Source organism: Carassius auratus, linkage group LG30F (genome assembly GCF_003368295.1).
Source record: "Carassius auratus strain Wakin linkage group LG30F, ASM336829v1, whole genome shotgun sequence".
In the NCBI taxonomy this organism is placed as follows: domain Eukaryota; kingdom Metazoa; phylum Chordata; class Actinopteri; order Cypriniformes; family Cyprinidae; genus Carassius; species Carassius auratus.
The window spans coordinates 3,155,963-3,178,380 of NC_039294.1; the positions used below are offsets into that span (position 1 = coordinate 3,155,963).

At 34.7% G+C, this 22,418-nt stretch overlaps 1 protein-coding gene across 4 annotated transcripts in view; it reads left to right on the forward strand.

The window, feature by feature from the left end:
- The window catches only part of mtmr4 (myotubularin related protein 4), a 61,294-nt gene that overhangs the window by 31,815 nt on the left and 7,061 nt on the right, over positions 1-22,418 (forward strand). For 3 of the 4 annotated variants that reach the window (XM_026240628.1, XM_026240624.1, XM_026240626.1), the window contains 14 exons: positions 955-1,044; positions 5,675-5,791; positions 8,175-8,204; positions 8,774-8,856; positions 10,125-10,291; positions 11,515-11,611; positions 13,870-13,983; positions 14,064-14,245; positions 18,760-18,888; positions 18,994-19,105; positions 19,925-20,120; positions 20,376-20,561; positions 21,144-21,314; positions 22,094-22,248. In XM_026240628.1, the coding sequence (XP_026096413.1) occupies positions 955-1,044; positions 5,675-5,791; positions 8,175-8,204; positions 8,774-8,856; positions 10,125-10,291; positions 11,515-11,611; positions 13,870-13,983; positions 14,064-14,245; positions 18,760-18,888; positions 18,994-19,105; positions 19,925-20,120; positions 20,376-20,561; positions 21,144-21,314; positions 22,094-22,248 (1,829 nt within the window). The remainder of the gene's footprint in view (positions 1-954; positions 1,045-5,674; positions 5,792-8,174; positions 8,205-8,773; positions 8,857-10,124; positions 10,292-11,514; positions 11,612-13,869; positions 13,984-14,063; positions 14,246-18,759; positions 18,889-18,993; positions 19,106-19,924; positions 20,121-20,375; positions 20,562-21,143; positions 21,315-22,093; positions 22,249-22,418) is intronic. The other variant, XM_026240625.1, reaches the window with a different exon arrangement.

The following is a 22,418-nucleotide window of genomic DNA, read 5'->3' on the forward strand; positions in this document are numbered from 1 at the left end:
ACAGCAGATGGGAGACAAACCTTTCCATCATTCATCCGTGTGCATGAGGAAAAAGACTGGCATCTTTAAATTACATATAAATTAATAACATAATGCATAAATATTGGGTCAGATAACCACATTTAACTACAGTTTATACTTTTCAGCATTGATTGAATTGTAGATACATTTATCTCGCTTCGTCTGCTGTTTTCGATATTTTTGGAACTCGTTACAGTGCATCATGAGATTGTATTTTTTCATTTATTTAGGATTTTAGCTGTGAATTCAGATTTTTCATATAAGATGGTTACATATTTACAGTCTTTCTACTTCAAAATGTAACATTTAATTAACAAAAATATAAAAATAAAACAAAATAATTGAATATAAAATAAACTAAATAATAATACAAATTACTTGTTTATTTTTATATTTTATTTTAATGTTTGCTTTTAGCTTTTTTAGTTTTATACAATTACATTCTATTATGATGTGTGATTAAATACAATAATATATAATTTTTTGGATTTGTTGTTTAATCAGTGACTTATTACAGATCGTAGATCGTAGTGTAAACGACTCATAACCTCCAGAATATTTTACATTTAATTTTTCAAGCGGTTTCTGAATGTCAGTGGCATATTTGCTCCATACAATCCTTAAATAAATAAAATCATCATACATCACTAATAACTAATGATTGTGATGATATAAATAAGAAAAGCTGTAATGAAAATACTTGTCTTTAAAAAAAGAAGAAAAAAAGTAAACATGCTTTAGAATTTAGCCAAAGCAGATTTGTTTACAGTTGCCAAGCAACAGAACATTCCAATGTCAGGCACTTTAGAATTCCACTGACGTGCGGTCAAAGGTCAAACTCAAATACGGCTCGTCCATTCAGAGTTGACAGTTGGAGCAGTGTGTTTTCTGAGCTTGATTTGTGATAGCGTGTGTGTTATGTGTGTGTTTCAGGGTGAGGAGGGGCCGCCCAGTCTGGAGTACATTCAGGCCCGGGATCTGTTCCCCCAGAAAGAGCTGCTCAAAGAAGACGACGCTCTGCAGGTCAGTCTCATTCCTAATGTCCCTGTCATTCCCTATGAAGAAAGTGGGTTAACACACACACACACACACAGACACACACACATATGTCTGTCCTCTGCGGTGAAATGAGAAGAAAATCTAATGCAAGGTCTGAAGACACGTTGGGTTACAGATGTGGAGGTGAAAAGAGTGAAATTCATCAAAAAGACAAAGCAGAGACGTCCAGAGACCAGACACAGGAACAAAGCACCAGAACTTGACATTGACTCTTATTCAGTGACTTTGCACAAACCTAGATGTAGCACTTAATGTTACAGTAACACCAAGTGATTTTATACCATATTAGTTCAATAAACAAGAACTTAAAATTAAGTCACTTACATTTTAGACAATATTGACTTTTTTTGCTAAATTTCGCTGATGGTAATAGTTTCATTTAAAGCCACAGCAGAATTATTTGTATGTTAAAAAAAATATTTAAAACATTAATGTTATGAAATTATTTATGCATTCAAATTTTTGCAGTTTAAATGCATTTATGGCAGCTCAGCTTCATCAAACAGTCTGTAAATACATCTAATGCCACTCCAGATGCAGCTTCAGATGACATCTGTTTAGTTATACACGGCAACTCCGTGTATAGGACACAGAGCACTTTATTTTGAGCATTGTTTAAGAGAGAGAACGTCTGTAACCTTGTCCAAATTAGGGGGAATTTGAATGTTTAATATTTTAATATTTTATATATTATTAAAAAAGTATAGATTTTTGTTTTGTATATGCAATTAATTATAGTTTTTGGATGAGAGATTGATTCCCTGTCCTTAATAATCATATGCATGCACTGGGATGCAAATGCAAAGATGATTGAATGGCACAGTTTATTTTGTGTTATAACATGTTCACGTCTGTTTAGTGAACCGTGCTGTGAATCTGTGCTCATGAAGTATTTATATTGCATCCTTCTTCTTGAGCAGATAGAGGAACAATGACTCGGCTGTCTTTGCTGAAAAACACAAAACATCCTCCTGCACTGGGATCTGAGCCTGATTTTGAAACGTAGTCTTCTGTCTTTGTTTATTGTGTTTTCTGCGCTGTGGCTTTTACACATCTTTGCATGTCGCACTCGTGCTGCATTGAGTTCCCTGTCAGACTCTCTCTGTGAAGTTCAGCAGGAGTCGTTCTCCCAGCGCTCACGAGATCTCTTTGAAGCCTTGCTGCTTTCGTGCCACGTTGAGTGTCACTTGGTTGGTGTGCAGCTCCATGAAATATGGATGTGGTTTTCCATAGATGCACATGACAGCCACAGAATGCACTGGCACTCACACACACCATGCTGCTCTCTATAGTGTTTTATTTCTCCCTGCAGTCTACTTATAATGTGAGTCAAGGGTTTTTGCAGCAAAATATCCATAGTTAAGCTTTTTATGCAATCTCTTATTTTGCTACTGTACCTTTAAGACTTCTGTATATAAATAGCCTCAGAGAGCAAGTTAAACAGTTTTGATAAAAGATGATGAAAAGCAATATTTTGTTTAATTTGTAATGGCATGCATGTTTTGTCATTTTCTCCCATCTCACATTTAAGACATCTGTTTATAAATGACCTCTACTGTGATTGGCTAGTCTTTGCTTACCCTAACATATTCATGTTTTGAAATGTAATTATGTGTCAGCATATGTTAATGAGCTCATAGTTGTGATGTCATATCTATGCCAAACTCTATAATGCAATCGGCAGTATTAGTTAATTATACCCTGTTATAGTATTTATGAGTATTTTGACTTTTTTTGTTGTTGTTTTCTTTTTAATTTTATATTCTTTTTATATTTTATGTGTTTTATAATTTTTTCAATTCAGTTTTAGTATATTTTTCTTTTTTTTTTTATTATAGTTTAGGTTTTAGTAGTTTTATTATGGTTTTGTTATATATTCTCCAGGCTTGTCTGACACACTTATATCAGGGTCATTTATTATCTCGCAGGTCGATCAGTCTAAACCTCCTAAGGGTTTGAAAGTATTAATAAGCGTTTTAAAGTTGCTGTGCATGTAGAGCGTCCCAAATCATTAATTTAGGGGTTGATTTTGGAGAGGATGTTGTCAGTGTAGGCTGTAGCCTCTTGCTCAGATGTCTATCTTCATCTTCTGCTGTCTTTGTCGTGCTCCGTGTCAGTTCCTGCAGACGTGTGGAGAGACGGTAACGGTAGGAAGTTGATGAGTAAGATCTCATGTGGACCTGCTGATTTTGGCCTCCACATTCAGACTGATTCATACAGCACTGAGAGTGAGACAGTGTCACCTTCCCTAGATAGGAAGCAGTCAAAGGCCTTAATAATCGGGAGGGGCGTGAGGTTCGTGTCTGGCAGTGTGTGCTCTGACTATACAGCAGAGATGAAGTCGGCATGGAATGCTGAAAAAACATTTTGCTTCTGTTATCTACTGTATTTTTGCTCAAATGGAATATTTAATGGGAAAATATTGAACTGGAGATAAAGAGGGGCTGAAAATAGAAGAGATTCATGATGTCAGCCGAAAAGTTTACTACATTTTAATGAAAAAAATATTTTTTTGAATATTGGGCTATAAAGAATTATCTACAAAACCAGACACATGTTAAAGTAAATAATTGGTTTTGGTTTTGTTGTTTTTGTTTTATTTAAAACAAATAATATATGTATTTATATATAGATTTTTTAAATTCATTTATTTAAAATGTATATTTTTTTTATATGTAATATTTAATTAAATATTTTTCCTTTAATATTTATCTCCCTCTCTCTCTCTCTCTCTCTCTCTCTCTCTCTCTCTCTCTATATATATATATATATATATATATATATATATATAAATAATTAATATGAAATATGTAAATGTATAAAACGGTTATTTTAGCATCAGTGAGATACTGTTAGTTTTTTTCAGCTTCTATTATATTTATTTTTTATATTTTCTGTTTTAATTTTAATCAGTTTAACTTTTAGCAATTGTGGTTCTTTTTAGTCATGTCTATATAGTTGTCATTCATTTTTATTTAGTTTTAGTTTTACTACATAAAGAATAACTAAAAGAAAGTAAGAAATGTTGCCTTTAAAACCAGCTGAAATAAAATAAGTTTAGTTTTGTTTTTAATTCCCACTTAAAGGTACAATTTGTAAGATATTTGCAGTAAAATATCCAAAAACCACTAGACTAGTGTTATATATTTTGTCCAGCTGATTACTAACAATATCTCTTATGTTTTCAGCTACTTGTAAATCATGAGAAAATTCGTATCTTTACAGAAAATGTATGCTATTTATAACGATCAACAAGATTAGTATTATGGGGCATACACGCCAAACGCGGGGGATCGCGTTTCTAGACCCGCGCAAGGACGCGTCTGATCCAGAGTCTGATCGCGTCTTTGCATTGACTTTGTATGTAATCTACTCGCACAAATCGTTGAACTAGTGTTAAATGCATTATTTAAATCTCCGTCTGATTGATGGCCATCAGCGATTGGGTAGAGGACAACAAATCCCATCATTCCACGCTCCTTCTTAGTGTCATCAAACCACGCGATTGTTATTGTTTTGGTAGTGCGCCCTCTAGTGGAAGGTCCTACAGCCTGTACCTTTAAGTCTATTTCAGATAACAAAATTGTTTTATTAGTTCTGTTAACTCTTTTCCCAATGCATTTCAATTCTATTTGGTGACACAGAAATCACACATTATGCCTACAGCAATCCTTGAACGCAGCTTCAGAAAAAGCTGAAAAAGGTGAACGCTGCCTTGTTTACTCTCTAGTAAGAAGGTCTTCAGGAACTGCTCCAGTGTTTGGAGTTTGAAGAGCATTCGTTCTCTGGTTTCTGGTCCTATTTACAGAGAGCCCATGAGTCAGGACAACCGCACAAACCGCTGGCACAGATGGCATTATGGGTGATGCAGAGCCACAGAAGAAACAGTTTCTCATAGTTCAGACTAAAAAAAGCTGAGAAACCACATTCAAACCACTAAAGGCTGAAAGGATGCAGTTATGTTGAGTAAAAACAACCCTCCAGAGAAACTTGAGAGGGAAAACGCTTACATTTTAAAGTGTATTGCAAAGAGAAACGTACATTTAGCAGACGCATTTGTCCAGAGTGACTTACAGTAGATGTTTAATAATTCGTCAGAGAGCAAGCAATATTTGCAATATGCAATTGTTTATTGGAAAACTAGATTAGGAGCCATAAGGATTGGAACTAGATTAGAATTAGGAATACAATCGTTTTATTTGTGACCCTGCAGCACAAAAGCAGTCTTGAAGTCTTAATTTCTGATTAGTAATATTCATTGCTAAGAACTTCATTTGAACAATTTTAAAGATGATTTTCTCAATATTTAGATTTTTTTGCTCCCTCAGATTCCACATTTTCAAATAATTGTATCTCAGACAAATATTGTCCTCCGAACAAACCAGACATCAATGGAGAGTTTGACACATGACACATCAGTTTCAGTGTTTGACACTAGTTTTTCTCAAATGAAACCGTGTAAAGCTGCTGAAGTGAGTCTCAGAGCAGCTCTGAAAAATGAAGTTCAATGAAAACAATGCAAGTCGTGCCTCAGTCGTATTAATGTGTTTAGGCACAGTTGAATGGCATTTTTTGTGTATTCGTCTCTCTCCAGATCCCGTTCCCTGTCCTGCCGGGCGAGTGGGTGGAGTTCCTGGGCCGTGCGGATGATGCCATCATCGCTGTCTCCAACTACAGGCTTCACATCAAGTTCAAAGACTCCATCATCAATGTAAGAGCACCAACAGCACGAGAGTTCAAGTTCAGACTCTGCTCTGATAGCCGTCCAGATGTTGCAGTCTTTGTCTTCCCTGCCGAGGGGCTCGTCTCCTCTTATTCTCATCTCATCATCTACTGTTTCTGCTCTTAAAGGAGAGGCTTTATTAGAGCTCTTAAGAGCGAACTTTGGCCTGGTGGTTATTTTCTGTTTCTTTTTTAAATGGTCTGTTGACGGAGGCACTCTTGACATCACTGATCGATTGACTGACTGAAATAAAGCTGAAATTAAATATACTAAATATAAAAATGTATTTATAAAATGTAATAACAACAACAATAATAAATATTATAAGCTAGTTCTAATCTAAAATTCTAGTTCTAATATTGTAACTAAATAAAATATAAACATTAGATGACTGACTTAAACTTCAAAAAGTAATGTAAACTTAAAGTGAACTGAAATAGATTTAAGCTGGAAAACTGAAAACAAAGCTAACACAAATATATATAAAAAATTACAAACATAATGAAATGACTAAAATTAAAATAAACACTGAAATGATAAAAAATAAGAGCTAATACAAAGTATTTATAAATACTATAACAATATATTATGAATAATAATAAAATTGATGTTCAATGTCTGCAAGCTTGGGAGGGTTACTTTAAAAATGTATTCCGTTACAGTTACTAATTACTTCATAAAAAAAGTATTCAGTAACTTAATCCAAGTACCACAATAAGAAAGTAATGTAACTGATTACTTTTGGATTACTTCTGGATTACTTCAAGGTCAAATATTATTTTTTAAAAACAACAACATTTATTAATTAAGAATTTCACAGCCCTGAATTAATATATATGTAAAGGACTATACAGACATCTAGTGCATGGTATTGGTATTACAGATTATTTTGTTTTATTTTGAAGAAAATATAGTAAGAAATAATTTTAAGGAAATGTTTCTTCAACAGGAAAATAGAGAATACAAATTAATTTTTTTTCCAAGCAAATATAATAAGAACACAATTTTTTGACAATGGAAAATGTTTCTTCAAAAGAGAGAATACAAATATATATATATTTTTTTTATCTTTGCAAATATAAAACTAATTTTTAAAAGTGCAAATGCTTCTTTAGGTTGGATGTCGCATCCTTCGATGAAGAAAGTGTGTTCTTTGCTGGAAGGCACAGTTTGCACTGTTCAACGTTGTTTGCAATTTCTTCTTTTTTAAAAAAAACAAAAAACAAAAAAATTTCCATGAAATGAATGCTTATTTGCAGCAGTGATTCAATCTGCATCTGAGGAGATTGTAGACAGCTGTTATTTGCGCATGCACCAGCGGGTGGCACACGTGACTCGCGTGAGTCATTAATCAAGCTGCGCTTAATATAGTGTTATTATGCCAAAATACTGATTTATTTAGTTTTAAATGAAACCATTGTAATCCTGAAAGTATTCCCCCTTTTTTCAAAATGTAACTATAATCTGATTACTAAGTTTTTTGACGTAACTGTAACGGATTACAGTTACTGGATTTTTGTATCCTGATTACGTAATGCCGTTACATGTATTCCGTTACTCCCCAACCCTGAATGTCTGTCACTTTTACAAAATAAAAAAAATTAAACTGAAAATATAAAATAAACCCCAATATTAATAAAGCATATAATAGTGTATAAAAAACGTAACACTGCTATTCAATGCTTTGAAATTTTTTTTATATTGAAAATATTTTAAAATAATAAATAATAATTTAAAACTGTAATAATTTATAAATAACAAAATAACATGTATAAAATATAATATAATAATAATACAATAATACTTTATTACAAAAAATATAAAGTTAATTTAAATATTTATAAAATTCTATAATAGTGTGTATGTTATACTAAAATGACACTATTTTTCAATGCAAGTCACTGTATGTCATTATTTGTTATTTGAACATAAATGAGCTGATGATTTCTGATCGCACAGACCTCCATGTTTTGCATTTTTTTTCTTGTTTTTACAAACTGAGGGATGAAATGAAATGATTTTCTGTCGTAATCTGCACTATTCTAACCAGACGTTCCTTCAGCAATGGGCCTGGAATCTTAATGATGTTACCCAGAATCCCTTGCGCTCGGCCCCTGGTTAACCCAGCTGTATCACAACATCGTGACCCAGAGATTTAAGGCTATTTCTTTTTAACAATCCTGGATCTTTTTGCTCCTCTTCAGCAAAGACCTCTCTCTCTCCCTCTCTCTCTCTCTCTCTCTCTCTCTACACCTCCTCTCTATTTTTCATACCCTTCCATTTATATCCTCCTCTTTGTTTGCTGAGTCATGTTTTCATCTCCCTCTTTTTTTTCCACCCTCTCTTCCTCATCCCTGTGTCGGTGTTGTAGATGTATCCTGGTGTGGACAGTGAGATCTCTGTGAGTAATCTGCACGCTCACCTCTGACCTTTGACCTCTCACCTCTTCATCCCTCCTTTTCATGATTGTAATTTCCCCCGTTACTGTTTGTTTTGATGTTTCTCTCTGTTTCTCACATTGATGTAGTCTGATTGCATTAAGATTCAAGATGTATATTATATTATACTAAATTATATTTAATGTGTCAGTATTTAAAAATATTAAGTATACTATTAATATATTTCATAGTGCTTTATATGTAAAATATACTGAACTATATTATATTATCAACTCGGTAGGCCATGTTAAAATAACTAACTACTGAGAACTGATGTCAGTATATTAAAGGCATTAATATCTCACAATAACATCATTTCAGAAGTCAGGTTGAATCAGCTTTTCATGCATCTGTAAATGCTCTCAGTGTCACATGCTTTATCTTGCAGTTTGAAAAGGTTACATTGTTGCAGGTCAGAAGTTGCTCTTGTTACATTGTTGCATGTGTTTGCAGTCAGATACTCATGATTGGTTGATACAGTCATGTGATGCGGTTTTCTGCTCTCTGATTGGCTGATTGTGTGTGTGTGCAGGTTCCGTTGAGGCTGATTGAGGGCGTTGAGAGCAGAGACATGTTCCAGCTACACATCATCTGCAAAGACTCCAAAGTAGTGAGGTAACACACACACACACACAGTCCTTGACTTCCTCCTTTTTAATCTAATCTTATTGTTTCCCGTCTCTTGTTTTATCACATCATCACCTTTGGGCCGTTTATCTGAAGATTTTCTGTTAAATCAGATAATATTTGCCTGACACACAAAAGTCGTTCTCTTTTACACACACACACTCACACACACACACACCTGGTAAGCGGTGTGGAGTAAGGGAATTGTAGTTCTACTGAAGTATTTTGACTATTAATGAAAACTAAATCCTCTTATTTAATTAAGATTACATTGTCAGCATATTTTATGTATAATACTTTTTAATTAATTCTAGATGATAATTCCTGTTGTTTTGGAATTTTAATTAATGTTTTAACTTTACAGTAAATATAATAAATCAATTTTAATGAACTCAAATTTAACTTTTACATTTTTAGTCATAATCTCAAGGACGCTAAAGTTGAGATTAACAATACCTACTTTAATATGAAACTTTTAGGGTGTATATATTATGTATATTATATTTTAATTACTTTTAAAAAATAATATCTTTTTTATTGACTTTTGCATTTATTTTTTCAAACTCTATTTAAAATTATAAAGTTATTGTTGTGATGAAATTGGGATTTTTGTTTTTATTATACCTATTATTATTATTATTATTATTATTTATATAAGAAAATAAAAAGAACACATTTTAATAACTCTGAAACTGGGATTAATAATACCTTCTTAAATATTATTTTCTTAGTAGCTAATACATATAAAAAAATACTTTTAGGTAATATATTATATTTTATTATTATTATTTACTTTTGCTCTTCTATCTCAGGTATTTTAATGTATTCAAAAAAGCCTTGTTAACATTTTGGTATTGGTCAATATTATTACTTAAATGATCAATATTAATCAGATGAAGCTTATATAGGACATACTAGATCATAATAGGATTATTGAATTAAACTCTAACACAAAAAATGTCCTTTTACCAGGTTTCAGAATATGGTCTCTCTTCTACTGTACATTGTTGTTTTTTGCCTGATGTCTTGTTTAAATCTCACATTGGTGTGAAATATTATGGAAACAAGATACTTCTTTTTGCTGTTACTTGTAACTTGTTGATAATCAACTTAATGCATTAACTATGAGAGTTTAATGTAAAGTATAATTGTCTTTCTCAGTTTTCATTGTGCTTCTCTTGTTTCTGAATCCGCTGTAATCCGTGTTGTTTTCTGAAATCTGCTAATTGCCTGAACGTGAATGTTTCCTGCGTCAGGTGTCATTTCTCGACGTTCAAGCAGTGTGAGGAGTGGCTGAAGCGCTTGAACCGAGCCATTGCGCATCCGGCCCGTCTGGAGGAGCTGTTCGCGCTGGCGTTTCACGCCTGGTGTTTAGGGGGAAACACGGACGATGAAGACCAGCACCTGCACCTGTGCAGACCAGGTGCACACACGCACGAGCAACACAGCAGCTTTTAATGCTCATATAGTCTGATAAAGTGAGAATATGGAGAGCAAAAGCGGCTCAAACTGAGCAAAAATTTGCAATTGGGTGCAGATGCTGATATTTATATAGATGATAAGAGATGAAATTCTGATGCGCATAATGTAAATAAATTAGATCTTTATAGCAGTAGAGCAGATACTGACATAAATTGATCTGAATATCAGTGGTCGCTCTGTATCTCCAGTAATGAGATGAGATGTAAATCGCTGAAGAACAGTGAAAGTAAAGCTTCTGGAAACAAACGCTCCTCAAAAGATCCTGAGGATCAGATTTGAGACTCATTTAATAAAGCTGAGCTGCTTGAGTCCAGTAAAAGTTCGTCTGGAAATATGACTACACTTATTCAAAAATAAATATAGATTTGACAGCATAAAGACGTGATGCACGCGCTGAAGCTAGACGTTTGTACAACTACACTAAAAGAGCTTTGACTGGATAATAAACCCTTAACTATCAATAGCTATATTTCCATCCAAAGATTTTAATTAAACTTATGCGCAAAACTGGAATATTGCATAAACATTTGCAAATAGAGCACCATTTCCTTCCAATGAGTTAAAGAGAACAAAATCGTCACTTCCTGATAAACTGACACTACATATCTCTAAGTAAACTAGGAGAAGCCACTGAATATAATAATTTTCATATATTATAAATTACTTGCACCTCAGAGCGAGCAGACGAAGCACAATAAATGCTGTCGGAGGCGGATGCTGCTGTTTGTGAACGCAGTCGACAATTAAATAGAAATACTTTGACAACAGACTTTGCTCGAGCATTTCAGAACGAGCATAACAACATATAAATGCTGTGAACAAGATTGTCCGCTGCTAGTCAGGTTATCCCGTCTCGTGGCACAAATACTTTTTCGATGTGCATGGAGGAATTTAATCGTATTATATCGTCGTTTAAGCACACTTTCTTATCAGATAAAAAGTTTATCCTACTTATGTTTTAAATGTGCATTTTTAGAATCTTGGTGTTTCCATCCAGTGTTTTTTTTTTTATGTAATGTTCCAAAATGCGCATAAAAATAGGTGGATGGAAACATAGCTAATCAGATGGCAGAATGGAGTAGATCGTTTACAACAGGTTTAACAGCAAAGGTTTGATTATAATGAGAATTTGGAGCTTATCGAATGTGTGTTTGTGTCTCTCAGGTGATCACGTGCGGCACAGGATGGAGGTGGAGGTGAAGCGGATGGGATTTGACATGCAGAACGCCTGGAGAGTGTCTGATATCAACAACAACTACAAGTAAGAACACAGTGTGATGATGGATGGAAACAGTCCTAAATTGATTTCACTAATATACTGAAACCTCATGAGCCAGAACTCATTGTTTCTTTTGCCACAGCATTTTACCTCCTATTGATGAATGTGTTAAATTGAATTAACATTGAACTAAATTGAGCTGATAATTACACTGTGGTCTAGGGCTGCTAGATTATGACGATAAATTGTTTTTAGAACAATTTAAATGTTTATTTCATTTAAAACAACAACAGTAGAAAATAATAATAGCAAAAAGACCACTTAAATTCTCAGTTTCTCTGGTTTTCTGGTTTATAGTTATGTTTTTAAGTAAAATGTAATTTTAACTCCTGATTACAAAATTTTAGATTTGAATTTTTAAAAAATTTAAAAAATGTAATTTACATTTTACTTAGACCCAGAGAAACTCAAGTAGTCTCTTAAATTATTCCATAGCTGTGTGTGTGTGTGTGTGTGTGTGTGTGTGTGTGTATATATATATATATATATATATATATATATATGTATATGTATGTATGTATGTGTGTTTGTATAAATACATTATTGAAAATAAGGTTTTAGATACCAGTAAAAATTTCACAATTAAAACATTTTAAAAAAAACTAATACTAGGTTAACTAAGTAAAAAAAAATTATCTCAAACAATAATTGAAGGCTAGTCAACAGTAATACAATAAAATCAAAAAGCTAAATTACAAACAAAAGGACAAATATAACGCAAAAAAGAACAGAAAAGAAATAATGCATTAACACGACACATCACTTATGTTTTTCATGTAAGTTAATCTAACAAATAGCCTACTATAAAAATTTTAACTGAATTCCTTGATTATTCAATTTATATAGTAAGCTATTGGTTGATCATTATACAGGTTATGTAATCGGTTTATTATCATGAACGTGGCACAATAATCGGTTTATTATCATGAATGTGGCGTAATAATCAGTTACTTATAATGTTTGATAATAAACAGATTCGTCGGTTTATAATCATGAATGTGTCACAATACTTGGATTATTATCCTGAATGTGTCATAATAATTGGTTTATGATCATGAATGTGTCACAGTAATCGGTTTATGATCATGAATGTGTCACAGTAATCGGTTTATTATCATGAATGTGGCACACTAATTGGTTTATTATCATGAATGTGGCACAATAATCGGTTTATTATCATGAATGTGCCAAAATAATCGGTTTATTATCATGAATGTGGCACAATAATCGGTTTATTATCATGAATGTGCCAAAATAATCGGTTTATTATCATGAATGTGGCACAATAATCAGTTTATTATCATGAATGTGGCACAATAATCGGTTTACTTTCATGAATGTGGCACAATAATGGGTTTCTATCAAGAATGTGGCACAATAACCGGTTTATTATCATGAATCTGGCACAATAATCAGTTTATTTTCATGAATGTGGCATAATAATCGGTTTATTATAATGTTTAATAATAAGCACTTATGCAGAGCTTCTTTCCAGCTGAATAATTGTTCTTGTTTTTTGATATGAAGCTGCTTTGATTGCTTAATGTATAAATTTGACTTAACTTTGCTGTAGGTGTAAGGTCATGGTATAGCAAAACTCCATTAAATCTGTGTGCAGAGCATTGAGTTTGTAACACTCATACAGGAGTGTGTTGTGAGACGTGCTGTAGAGAAGGATAATTAAAGCGAGCCAGAACCCGCTGCGCGGCATGAGTCACATCAGACAGATTCGAGAGTGTGTGTGTGTGTGTGTGTGTGTCGGGTCGGTCATCCAGGCTCATGGAGAACGTCCGCATATAATTGGACTGAGGTTGTCATTTGAGGGTGAGACGGACACAGCAGGCGTGAGACACAGATGTGATTGATCTGAACATCAGAACGAGACTAGAGCGAGAAAACGACTTGCTCTTTTTGATGTTCAGATACTTTCTTGTATGCAAGTTGAATGATTTTGCTGTAATTGTGTTCAATAAATAAATATTTATATAAAATTTATTTATTGAGTACAAAGGCATATTTGCTGTAAGAATATTGTTAATTTGCTGCATATAAGTCATTTATTGGGGTTTATTGGCATTTTGAATTTATTGGTTTTATGACATGTTATTATATTGTTGTATATTGATTCCTAATATGTTTAATCATTTGCTGATGATATGGTGTTAAATATAATATTAGTTAATAAATTAATTCTGGGCGATTTGTCTGTGAGTTTTAGCATCTGACTCTTGTCATTGTAGGTTGTGTTCAAGTTACCCACAAAAGCTGCTGGTGCCCGTCTGGATCACAGATAAGGAGTTGGAGAGCGTGGCCTCCTTCAGGTCCTGGAAGAGGATTCCTGTGGTGGTGTACAGGTGAGAGAAGCAGCTGGTCTGCCTCCTGGCCTCCTGAACACCTGACGGTGACTGATGATCTCTTCTGTGTGTCCCATCAGGCACCAGCGTAACGGAGCAGTCATCGCCCGCTGCAGTCAGCCAGAGATCAGCTGGTGGGGCTGGAGGAACACTGAGGACGAGTATCTGGTGACGTCTATAGCGAAGGCCAGTCAGCTGGATGCCGGGCCGAGGGCCTACAGGACCAGAGGAGAGGGACCCGACTCGTACGACAGTGACTTCGGTAAGGTTTAGTTTTTCCCCTAATGCAATTTAATTCATGAAATCTTTTGCAATAAGTTTTGCAATAAGAGGTCCCTATGAAATGTTTACATTTTCAGCAATTTTGCTTTATCTTTTTATACTTTTTATCTATTTTTTATCTATTTGTAGTCAAATTAATAATACCATTCTTGGGTAAGCAAAACAGAGGTTTGCTGTTCAAATTAAAAAATGGAAGAAAAAGTAATTTTCTTAAAATATATTATATTTTATATATTGTATGCGACCCTGGAGCACAAAAGCAGTCTTAAGTCTCTGGGGTATATTTGTAGCAATAGCCAAAAATACATTGTAAGGGTCAAAATTATAAATTTTTCTCATATGCCAAAAATCATAAGGATATTAAGTAAAGATCATGTTCCATGAAGATATTTTGTACATTTCTTACCGTAAATATATCAAAACTTAATTTCTGATTAGTAATATGCATTGCTAAGAACTTCATTTGAACAATTTTAAAGATGATTTTCTCAATATTTAGATTTTATTGCTCCCTCAGATTCCAGATCTCAGACAAATATTGTCCTCCGAACAAACCACACATCAATGGAGAGATTATTTATTCAGCTTTCAGATGATGTATAAATCTCAATTAAAACAAATTATGACTGGTTTTGTAGTCCAGGGTCATATTTCATATAGCATATATAATATTATTACTTTATGAAGTGCATTCTGCCTTACTACAGTTATATATTTCTGTCACAATTTCTTCAAGTTAAACTAAACTTTTATTTTGAGTTTTTATGTGTTGTTCTAATTTTATTTTATTGTTGTATATTTTATTGTACTGCTTCATTTTACTTGATCATATTTGTTAACTGGGACAGTAATTTTGAGGAACTTGTGACAAATTGGTCTGTTTTTCTTTGTAGAAGAATCAAATTAATAAAAAATAAAAGCTGTAAGTACAAACATGAATCAGTAAATGTTTCAGCCAAGCATCTCTCTTGATCCTGGCGCTCCTAGTCCCAGATTTAGACCACTGAATCCTTTGAAAGTGTTTTCTCTGTCAGATAATTACTGCATACATGTTTGTCGGAAATGCCATTTGTAATTAGTTTCCATCTTAAAATGCATTCTCACCCTCTTTATTTCCCACAAAGGCAGAGCGTTAACCTGTATAGACACAATTATGCTGTTGGACAGCAGATTAGTTATTTGCGCCAACCCGATTGCTAAGAATCATGGGGTTTGCCATGGGAAAACTCTTTACATCACACCCTCATTCCTCTGGGAAGCTGCCTCAATTCGATTGCAGACTGACCTCCACAAGCGCCTGCAAATGAGTTCGGAGGCTGTTGTCTGAGAGGGAATTTGGCAGGAGTTTTTGTTGCGCAGTTGAAGAGTTAATGCGCTCTAATTACAGTCGTGACCGCGCCGTCTAATGAGTCGAGGGCGATGCCAACATCCCCCAATCAGACGCTTCTCTAACGGATGAAACTGTGATGGTTTGCAGAAATACATTAAAGCATTAGTTCACACAAAAATATAAATGTGCTGTTCAATTATTCACCCTAAGGTCATCCAAGATGCAGGTGGCATTTTTCTTTAGTACAACAATAAAGAAGATTTTCAGCTCAAATCGTGATCCTTGGTCAATGCCTACCGTCTCTTTAAGAGTCTAAAAAGCATATACAGACAAGACTAAATGAATCTCCGTGCCTCCTGATGATACATCGAGGTCTTATGAAGCAAAACGTTTGGTCTGTGCAAGAAACTGTACATTGTTTATAACATTACCTGTAATCCACACGGTGATGACGTCATTGTTTTAAACCGGTTCTCTTTAGTGAACTAGTTGAATCAGTTCATCGGATTGAACTGTCTGAAACAGTTGGCAGTTCAGAGATCTACAGATCTACAAGTTACTCAATCAGAACTCACTTTCAGACACGTGACGGTCACTCCGACTGGAAATTAACCTAAATCGTGTTGAATCTGATCCTGTGATGAATGAACTCGCAGCCATTGATAACAATGACCCACAGCTTTAGCTAAGAGTCTTCTTTAGTGTTCTGCTGAACAAACAGGTTCATCTACATCTCGTGTGGCCTGAGCTTGAGCACATTAACAGCATGTGTTCATTTTTGGGTGAACTGTCCCTTTAAAGAGAGTCAGGTTGGTTTTAATGCAAATGAAGTTTTTTTTTTTTTTTCACAGCAGCCAAATTAGAGATTCTTGATAATCAACAATTTCCCAAACTGCCGAAATGTGATTCAAGTGTCATGTGATGAATCACTTAAATTGAACTTTTCTAAAAGGCTTTACTTAACTGACCTTAAATCTGGAAAATTTACTCTTCAGCTTTCTGTTCTGATTTATTTGTCATCACAGCTCTTTCAAAAAGAGGCATATTTAGTGGTTTTTATTTATTTATAATTTTGTTAAGTTTGTATGTTTTTTTTTTACTGGAAGTAGTGGGGAGAAATATGACCAAAAGTATTTCCAAAGTGATATATATATATATATAATCGTTATTTTTGTTTATGTATTTATAAAAAAAAAATATATATATATATATATATATATATATATATATATATATATATATATATATATACACATATATGTATGTATGTATGTATATATATATGTATATGTATATATTTATTCATTAGGATTTTTTTAATTATTATTTTCCTGTATATAATATAGGTAGGTTTTTTTTCTCTCTTCTTTTTTTATAATTTTATAATTGAAAAATGCATTGCATTCACAGCGATTGTGTATTAATGATTTGTGTTGTCAGGGCTAGCATTTTTTGCACAAAAAATTTGTGTGGAAACACATTTTTGTACATTTAAGATGTGAATATTTCAGTTGGAACCATTTCACACACAATTTCATTATTAAAAATGTAATTATTTATATTTACCTTCCAGAGTAAGCTTCCATTTATTGTATTTTGTCTTGTGCCGCAGCCGCTCAACAGTAAAGAGCTTTGGATGAATGAACCTCACTTGTCTTCTACATAAAATGCAGTTAATTAAATTATTCAAAGCAGGATGGTTCTGTTCGAATCCAGTAATCGTTTATCCTGCGTTTCATTACCTAATGCAATCACTCTTATTAATTGAATGTGTTCCACTGAATGCAGGCGTGTCTGTTTTTGCTGAGTCGAGACTCATCTTTAACTCTTCTGCTCGGTTTTGGCTGGCCTTTGTAAAGTCTTAATGTCCGTAAGTGAATTGGCTGTCATGGTCGTGATGGCAGAAGTTTCTCTGCATGCAGCAGTCGTTGATTTTCTAGCAGGACAGACTGAAGAATTATAAGTTCTCTTGCGTCGCATTAAAGCGAGTCTGACTCTGTTGTGTCACTAATCTCATCCTCCTCCTCCTCTTCTTCTCTTCTTTGGCACACTGATACTGATTTCTGCAGTATGCAGCAGGGCTGGTATTGTGAAGATGTCACGATTCAAGACACTGCAGAGCATCTTAATATCATAAATGGATCACGATTGAAGCCGCTCCAAACCAGCAGTTCAATTTTGTTCATGTTTGTTTAGACACCAGTGTATATGGAGTAGTGACTGATTTGCTTTGAAACATTTGTTGCACACTGTTTTTGATCGTATGCAGCAGGGTCAGAAATGAGATTTTCTATAAAGGTGCAATATATGCTTTTATCTATTTTTTATTATAACTATTTTTATATATAATTGCATTATTAAATGTATCTGTGTTGTCTTTGATGTCATGGCCTCTCAGGCCATCCAAGTTATAGATGAGTTGGAGAAATGCAGCATTGCATGAGTGTTTCATCAATGGATGCTCTGCAGTGAATGGGTGCCGTCAGAATGAGTGTCTAAACAGCTGATAAAAACATCACAATAATCCACAGCACTCCAGTCCATCAGTTAATGTCTTGTTAAGTGAAGCAGCGTATTTATAAGAAACATCCATCAAGACGTTTTTAACTTCAAACGGTTCATAATCAATAATAACGCTTCTTCCAGTTAAAAATAAGTAAATAAATGTGGTCTGGTCTGAATCAGGAGAGAAATCTGCACAGATCTAGCACTGTTTACCACCCAAACTTTTGATGTGAGAGAACAACAGGAGTTGGACTTTTTCACTGGAGGAAGCATTATTATGGATTATGGACTCATATTTTGGTGAGAAGCAGCAGTTCGAATTCAAAAACGAAAAAAAAAAACAAATTCAAAAAAATGCTGGATTAAAACATCTTAATGCTGGATTTGTTTCAGCTTTTGTCTTCTCCAGATGTGAACTGAAGAACTGGAGTGCTGTGGATTATTCTGATGTTTTTTTCAGCTGTTTAGACTCTCTTTCTGATGGCACCCATTCACTGCAGAGCATCCACTGATGAGCATGTGATAGAATGCCACCTTATTTTGAATTTGGGGGAAATTTTTGTTCATTTCGATGACACCATGTCTCCATAAATCTCCAGGCCTGCAGTGAATGCAGTGTAGTATGCAGTGTGTCAGAAGTCTCTCTCTGTTCTCCCCAGACTCGTCTCTGACAGGTTGTCCCGCTCCTGATGCCAGCAGTGCAGCACAGAAGTTACTGATTCTGGATGCACGCTCTTACACCGCCGCTGTGGCCAATCGTGCCAAAGGAGGAGGCTGCGAGTGTGAAGGTGAGTGCCGCTGAACTCATGCACTGGATGCTGTCGGACATCACTGTTTGTTTGTTTGTTTGTTAGCTGAAGGCAGGTTTCTCTCTGCTTCATTTGTGTTTGTAGAGTACTATCCCAACTGTGAGGTGATGTTTATGGGGATGGCCAATATCCACTCCATTAGAAACAGCTTTCAGTCACTCAGAGCCGTTTGCAGTCAGATCCCAGATCCTGGCAAGTAAGTGAATCTGCATGTATTCTCCCTTTCTGACGTTTAAACACACACACACACACACACACACACACACACACACATATATATATACACACACACACACACACACACACAGAATTATTATAAACATATAATAATAATAATAATACTTTAATATTATTAATATAAAAAATTAAATAATATTATTTATGTGATATATTTATTAGCTCCTAAAATACCAAAATCAATCTCAATCAATTTGTTGAAATGGGACGAAATTAGACATTATTTTCAGTGCACTCTGGTTTGATTAGGATTCAGTTTTGTTGCATTATCTGAAGCACATCTAGCAGATCAAAATTAGCTGAGAAAAGCCTTTGTAGATAATTCAAAGATATTAAAGATATAATGAGTGAATCATTGAGTAGACAAAAAACTACTTCAGAAGGTAAATGTATTTTTTATTTTTAATGCGTTACTTGAGGCCTTTATGCATAATGTATAAATGTATAAAAAGTTAGTCATGATGCACATTGCAATGCATTATATATATATTTTTATAAATAAGTGTAACCAAAGTGAAAATTCATTATAGATGCAGATTTCTTGTTGCATCTGAAATCGGTTGTTTTTAATGCATTGTGCTTTCTAAAGGTGTATCGATGAAAATATATGTATTATAGCTGTGTTTGCAATTATTAATGTGATCATACAATGCATTATAAGGTGCAGTGCAATGAATAATTAAAGCATTCAAATACTTTTATAGTGCATTACATGTAAGGCTTCAGGTAAAGTGTTCAGACGTTTATAACCCGATTCGGGCATCTGCTCTCTCTCCAGCTGGCTCTCGGCTCTGGAAAGCACCCGTTGGCTGCAGCACCTGTCCGTTATGCTGAAGGCGGCGTCTCTGGTGTGCTCCGCGGTCGAGCGTGAAGGAAGACCGGTGCTGGTGCACTGCTCAGACGGATGGGACCGGACGCCGCAGATCGTGGCCCTCGCAAAGATCCTCCTGGATCCCTTCTACAGGACCATAGAGGTAAACACGAAGAAGGCTCTGTGTGACTTAGTTTGATCCTAAGGGAATACATGAACTTAAACGTGCACCTAGAATGCAAAGATAAAAGCATCTGCTTTTATACTTTGTGTAAAAAAAAATACTGAAGCAGCGCTCTTTCTAGGATCAAAGGCAGTGTTTTCATGCAGGTGTAGATGTGAATTCATCTGAATGCCAGCTTTGGCTTGTGAATGTGTCTTTAGAAAGGTTAAATGAATCCGTGGTGTCTCTGGGCAGGGTTTCCAGGTGCTGGTGGAGACCGAGTGGCTGGACTATGGTCATAAGTTTGCGGACCGCTGTGGTCATCAGGAGAGTGGTGAGGATGTGAGTGAACAGTGTCCTGTGTTCCTGCAGTGGCTGGACTGTGTTCATCAGCTCCTCAAGCAGTTCCCCTGCCTCTTCGAGTTCAACGAGGCCTTTCTGGTGCGAAGCCTTCGCTTTCATTTATGTGTAATGCGTACCATCATGGTATTAAAAAAATAAACACATACTTATAATAGCTTGTTTATTATTATAATATTTATTTCTTTTTACATTATTATTCATTATTTTTTTTATGTTGCCTTTTTTAAATTTCGGAGCAAATATAAATATATATATATAAAATATTTTAGGCGTTATTATTGTTTTTATTAAACAAAAAGCATAATGTTTTTATAAAGCATTAAATTTTTTTTTTTTTTATAAAATATAAAAAAAAGATATTTTGCCCAATTTATTTTGTTGTCGACCTTAATATATTTGCATTTTCCATTGTGATGCCAAACCATAAGAAAGCCTGATGGCCAGAATATTGGTTTATAAGAAATAAGCCTCAGAAATTGAGTTATGCTTCCTTTTTTTATGTAATTTTTCCGTAACTTGCATGCTGACATTTAATTATCCTTTTCATTTATTTATATTTTACTCATAAATCTGATTCCCAGGATTTTGCAGGAAGGATAAACCCTCAGTTTATATGACCTGTAGGTCTTGTTGTTCTGATTAACTCTGTTGTATTTCCAGGTGAAGCTGGTTCAGCACACGTACTCCTGTCTGTACGGTACGTTCCTGTGCAATAACGCCAAAGAGCGCGAGGCACGTAACGTGTATAAACGAACCTGCTCCGTCTGGTCACTCCTGCGCAACGGCAACAAGAACTTCCAGAACTTCCTCTACATCCCCTGCCACGATATGGTCAGCACACCTACAAACACACACAACACACTGGACAACACACCTCTGGATTGGTTCAGAGAGGATTTATGATGCACTCACATCCTAATAATAAAAAAACGGGTTTTAGCCAATTAGGCGTTTTAGAGCTGAACAAATACTGTTTATATTCACTAGAGAAATTTTCATATCTTTTTAAGATTTGTGTTATATCTCTGTCTTTTCCTGAATGGAAATTGCTATTTTAAAATTCACCAATGTTTAAAGGTTTTCTGTGACTTTGAGAACCCTGTTTAAAAGACATTAAACTTTCTCATTTGTTGTGCTTTATTTATGTAATCCCCAGTTAATGCAGTTTTGTTGTTTTATATATATGTCTAATATAGTAAAAAAAAACAAAATCAAGCAAAAATGATAAATCATCCCCTGGCAACTTAAATACAAATTTTATATTTTTATGTCAGGTAATTGAAATGTATTTTTAATGGTTTTAATTAACTATATGATGACATTGATTTGAGTAACGTATGAACACAAACACATAGTTACTTTAATCAAGATCCGTGCACTTTTTTATTAATTCGAAGCTTTCAACAAGAGACTCAATTAACAGTTAAGCAATTTTAGCTTAAAACACTATATATTCACCAGAGAAATGTCCATAACTTTTTAAGTTTTTCTTCATTTGTGTGCCTTTTACAGATTGGAGATCCCTGTTTTAAGAATCCCAGATATCTGAATGTTTTCACAGCTTTGGTGTTGTGTTGAGGTGATATCTGATGTTGTGCTGATGTCCGCAGGTCTTGCAGCCGGTCTGTCACACTCGAGCGCTGCAGCTGTGGACGGCTGTGTATCTGCCCTCGTCCTCGCCGTGCACCGCTGCTGAAGATGCCATGGAGATCTACCTGAGCCCTTCGGCTGGAGGAGACGAGTTCAGCTCGCGCTCCCTCGACAGGTGACCACTCGTTTCATTACAGGGCTTACAATGAGGCACAATTACATTTGCTCACATATTGCTTCACTAAATCTTTATTTGGCCACATTCCAAACTACTTTCCTGAAAGTAATATCCTGATGTATTTCCTTCTCTGCAGTCAGATTCCAGCACATCTGCTGCCAGTAAAT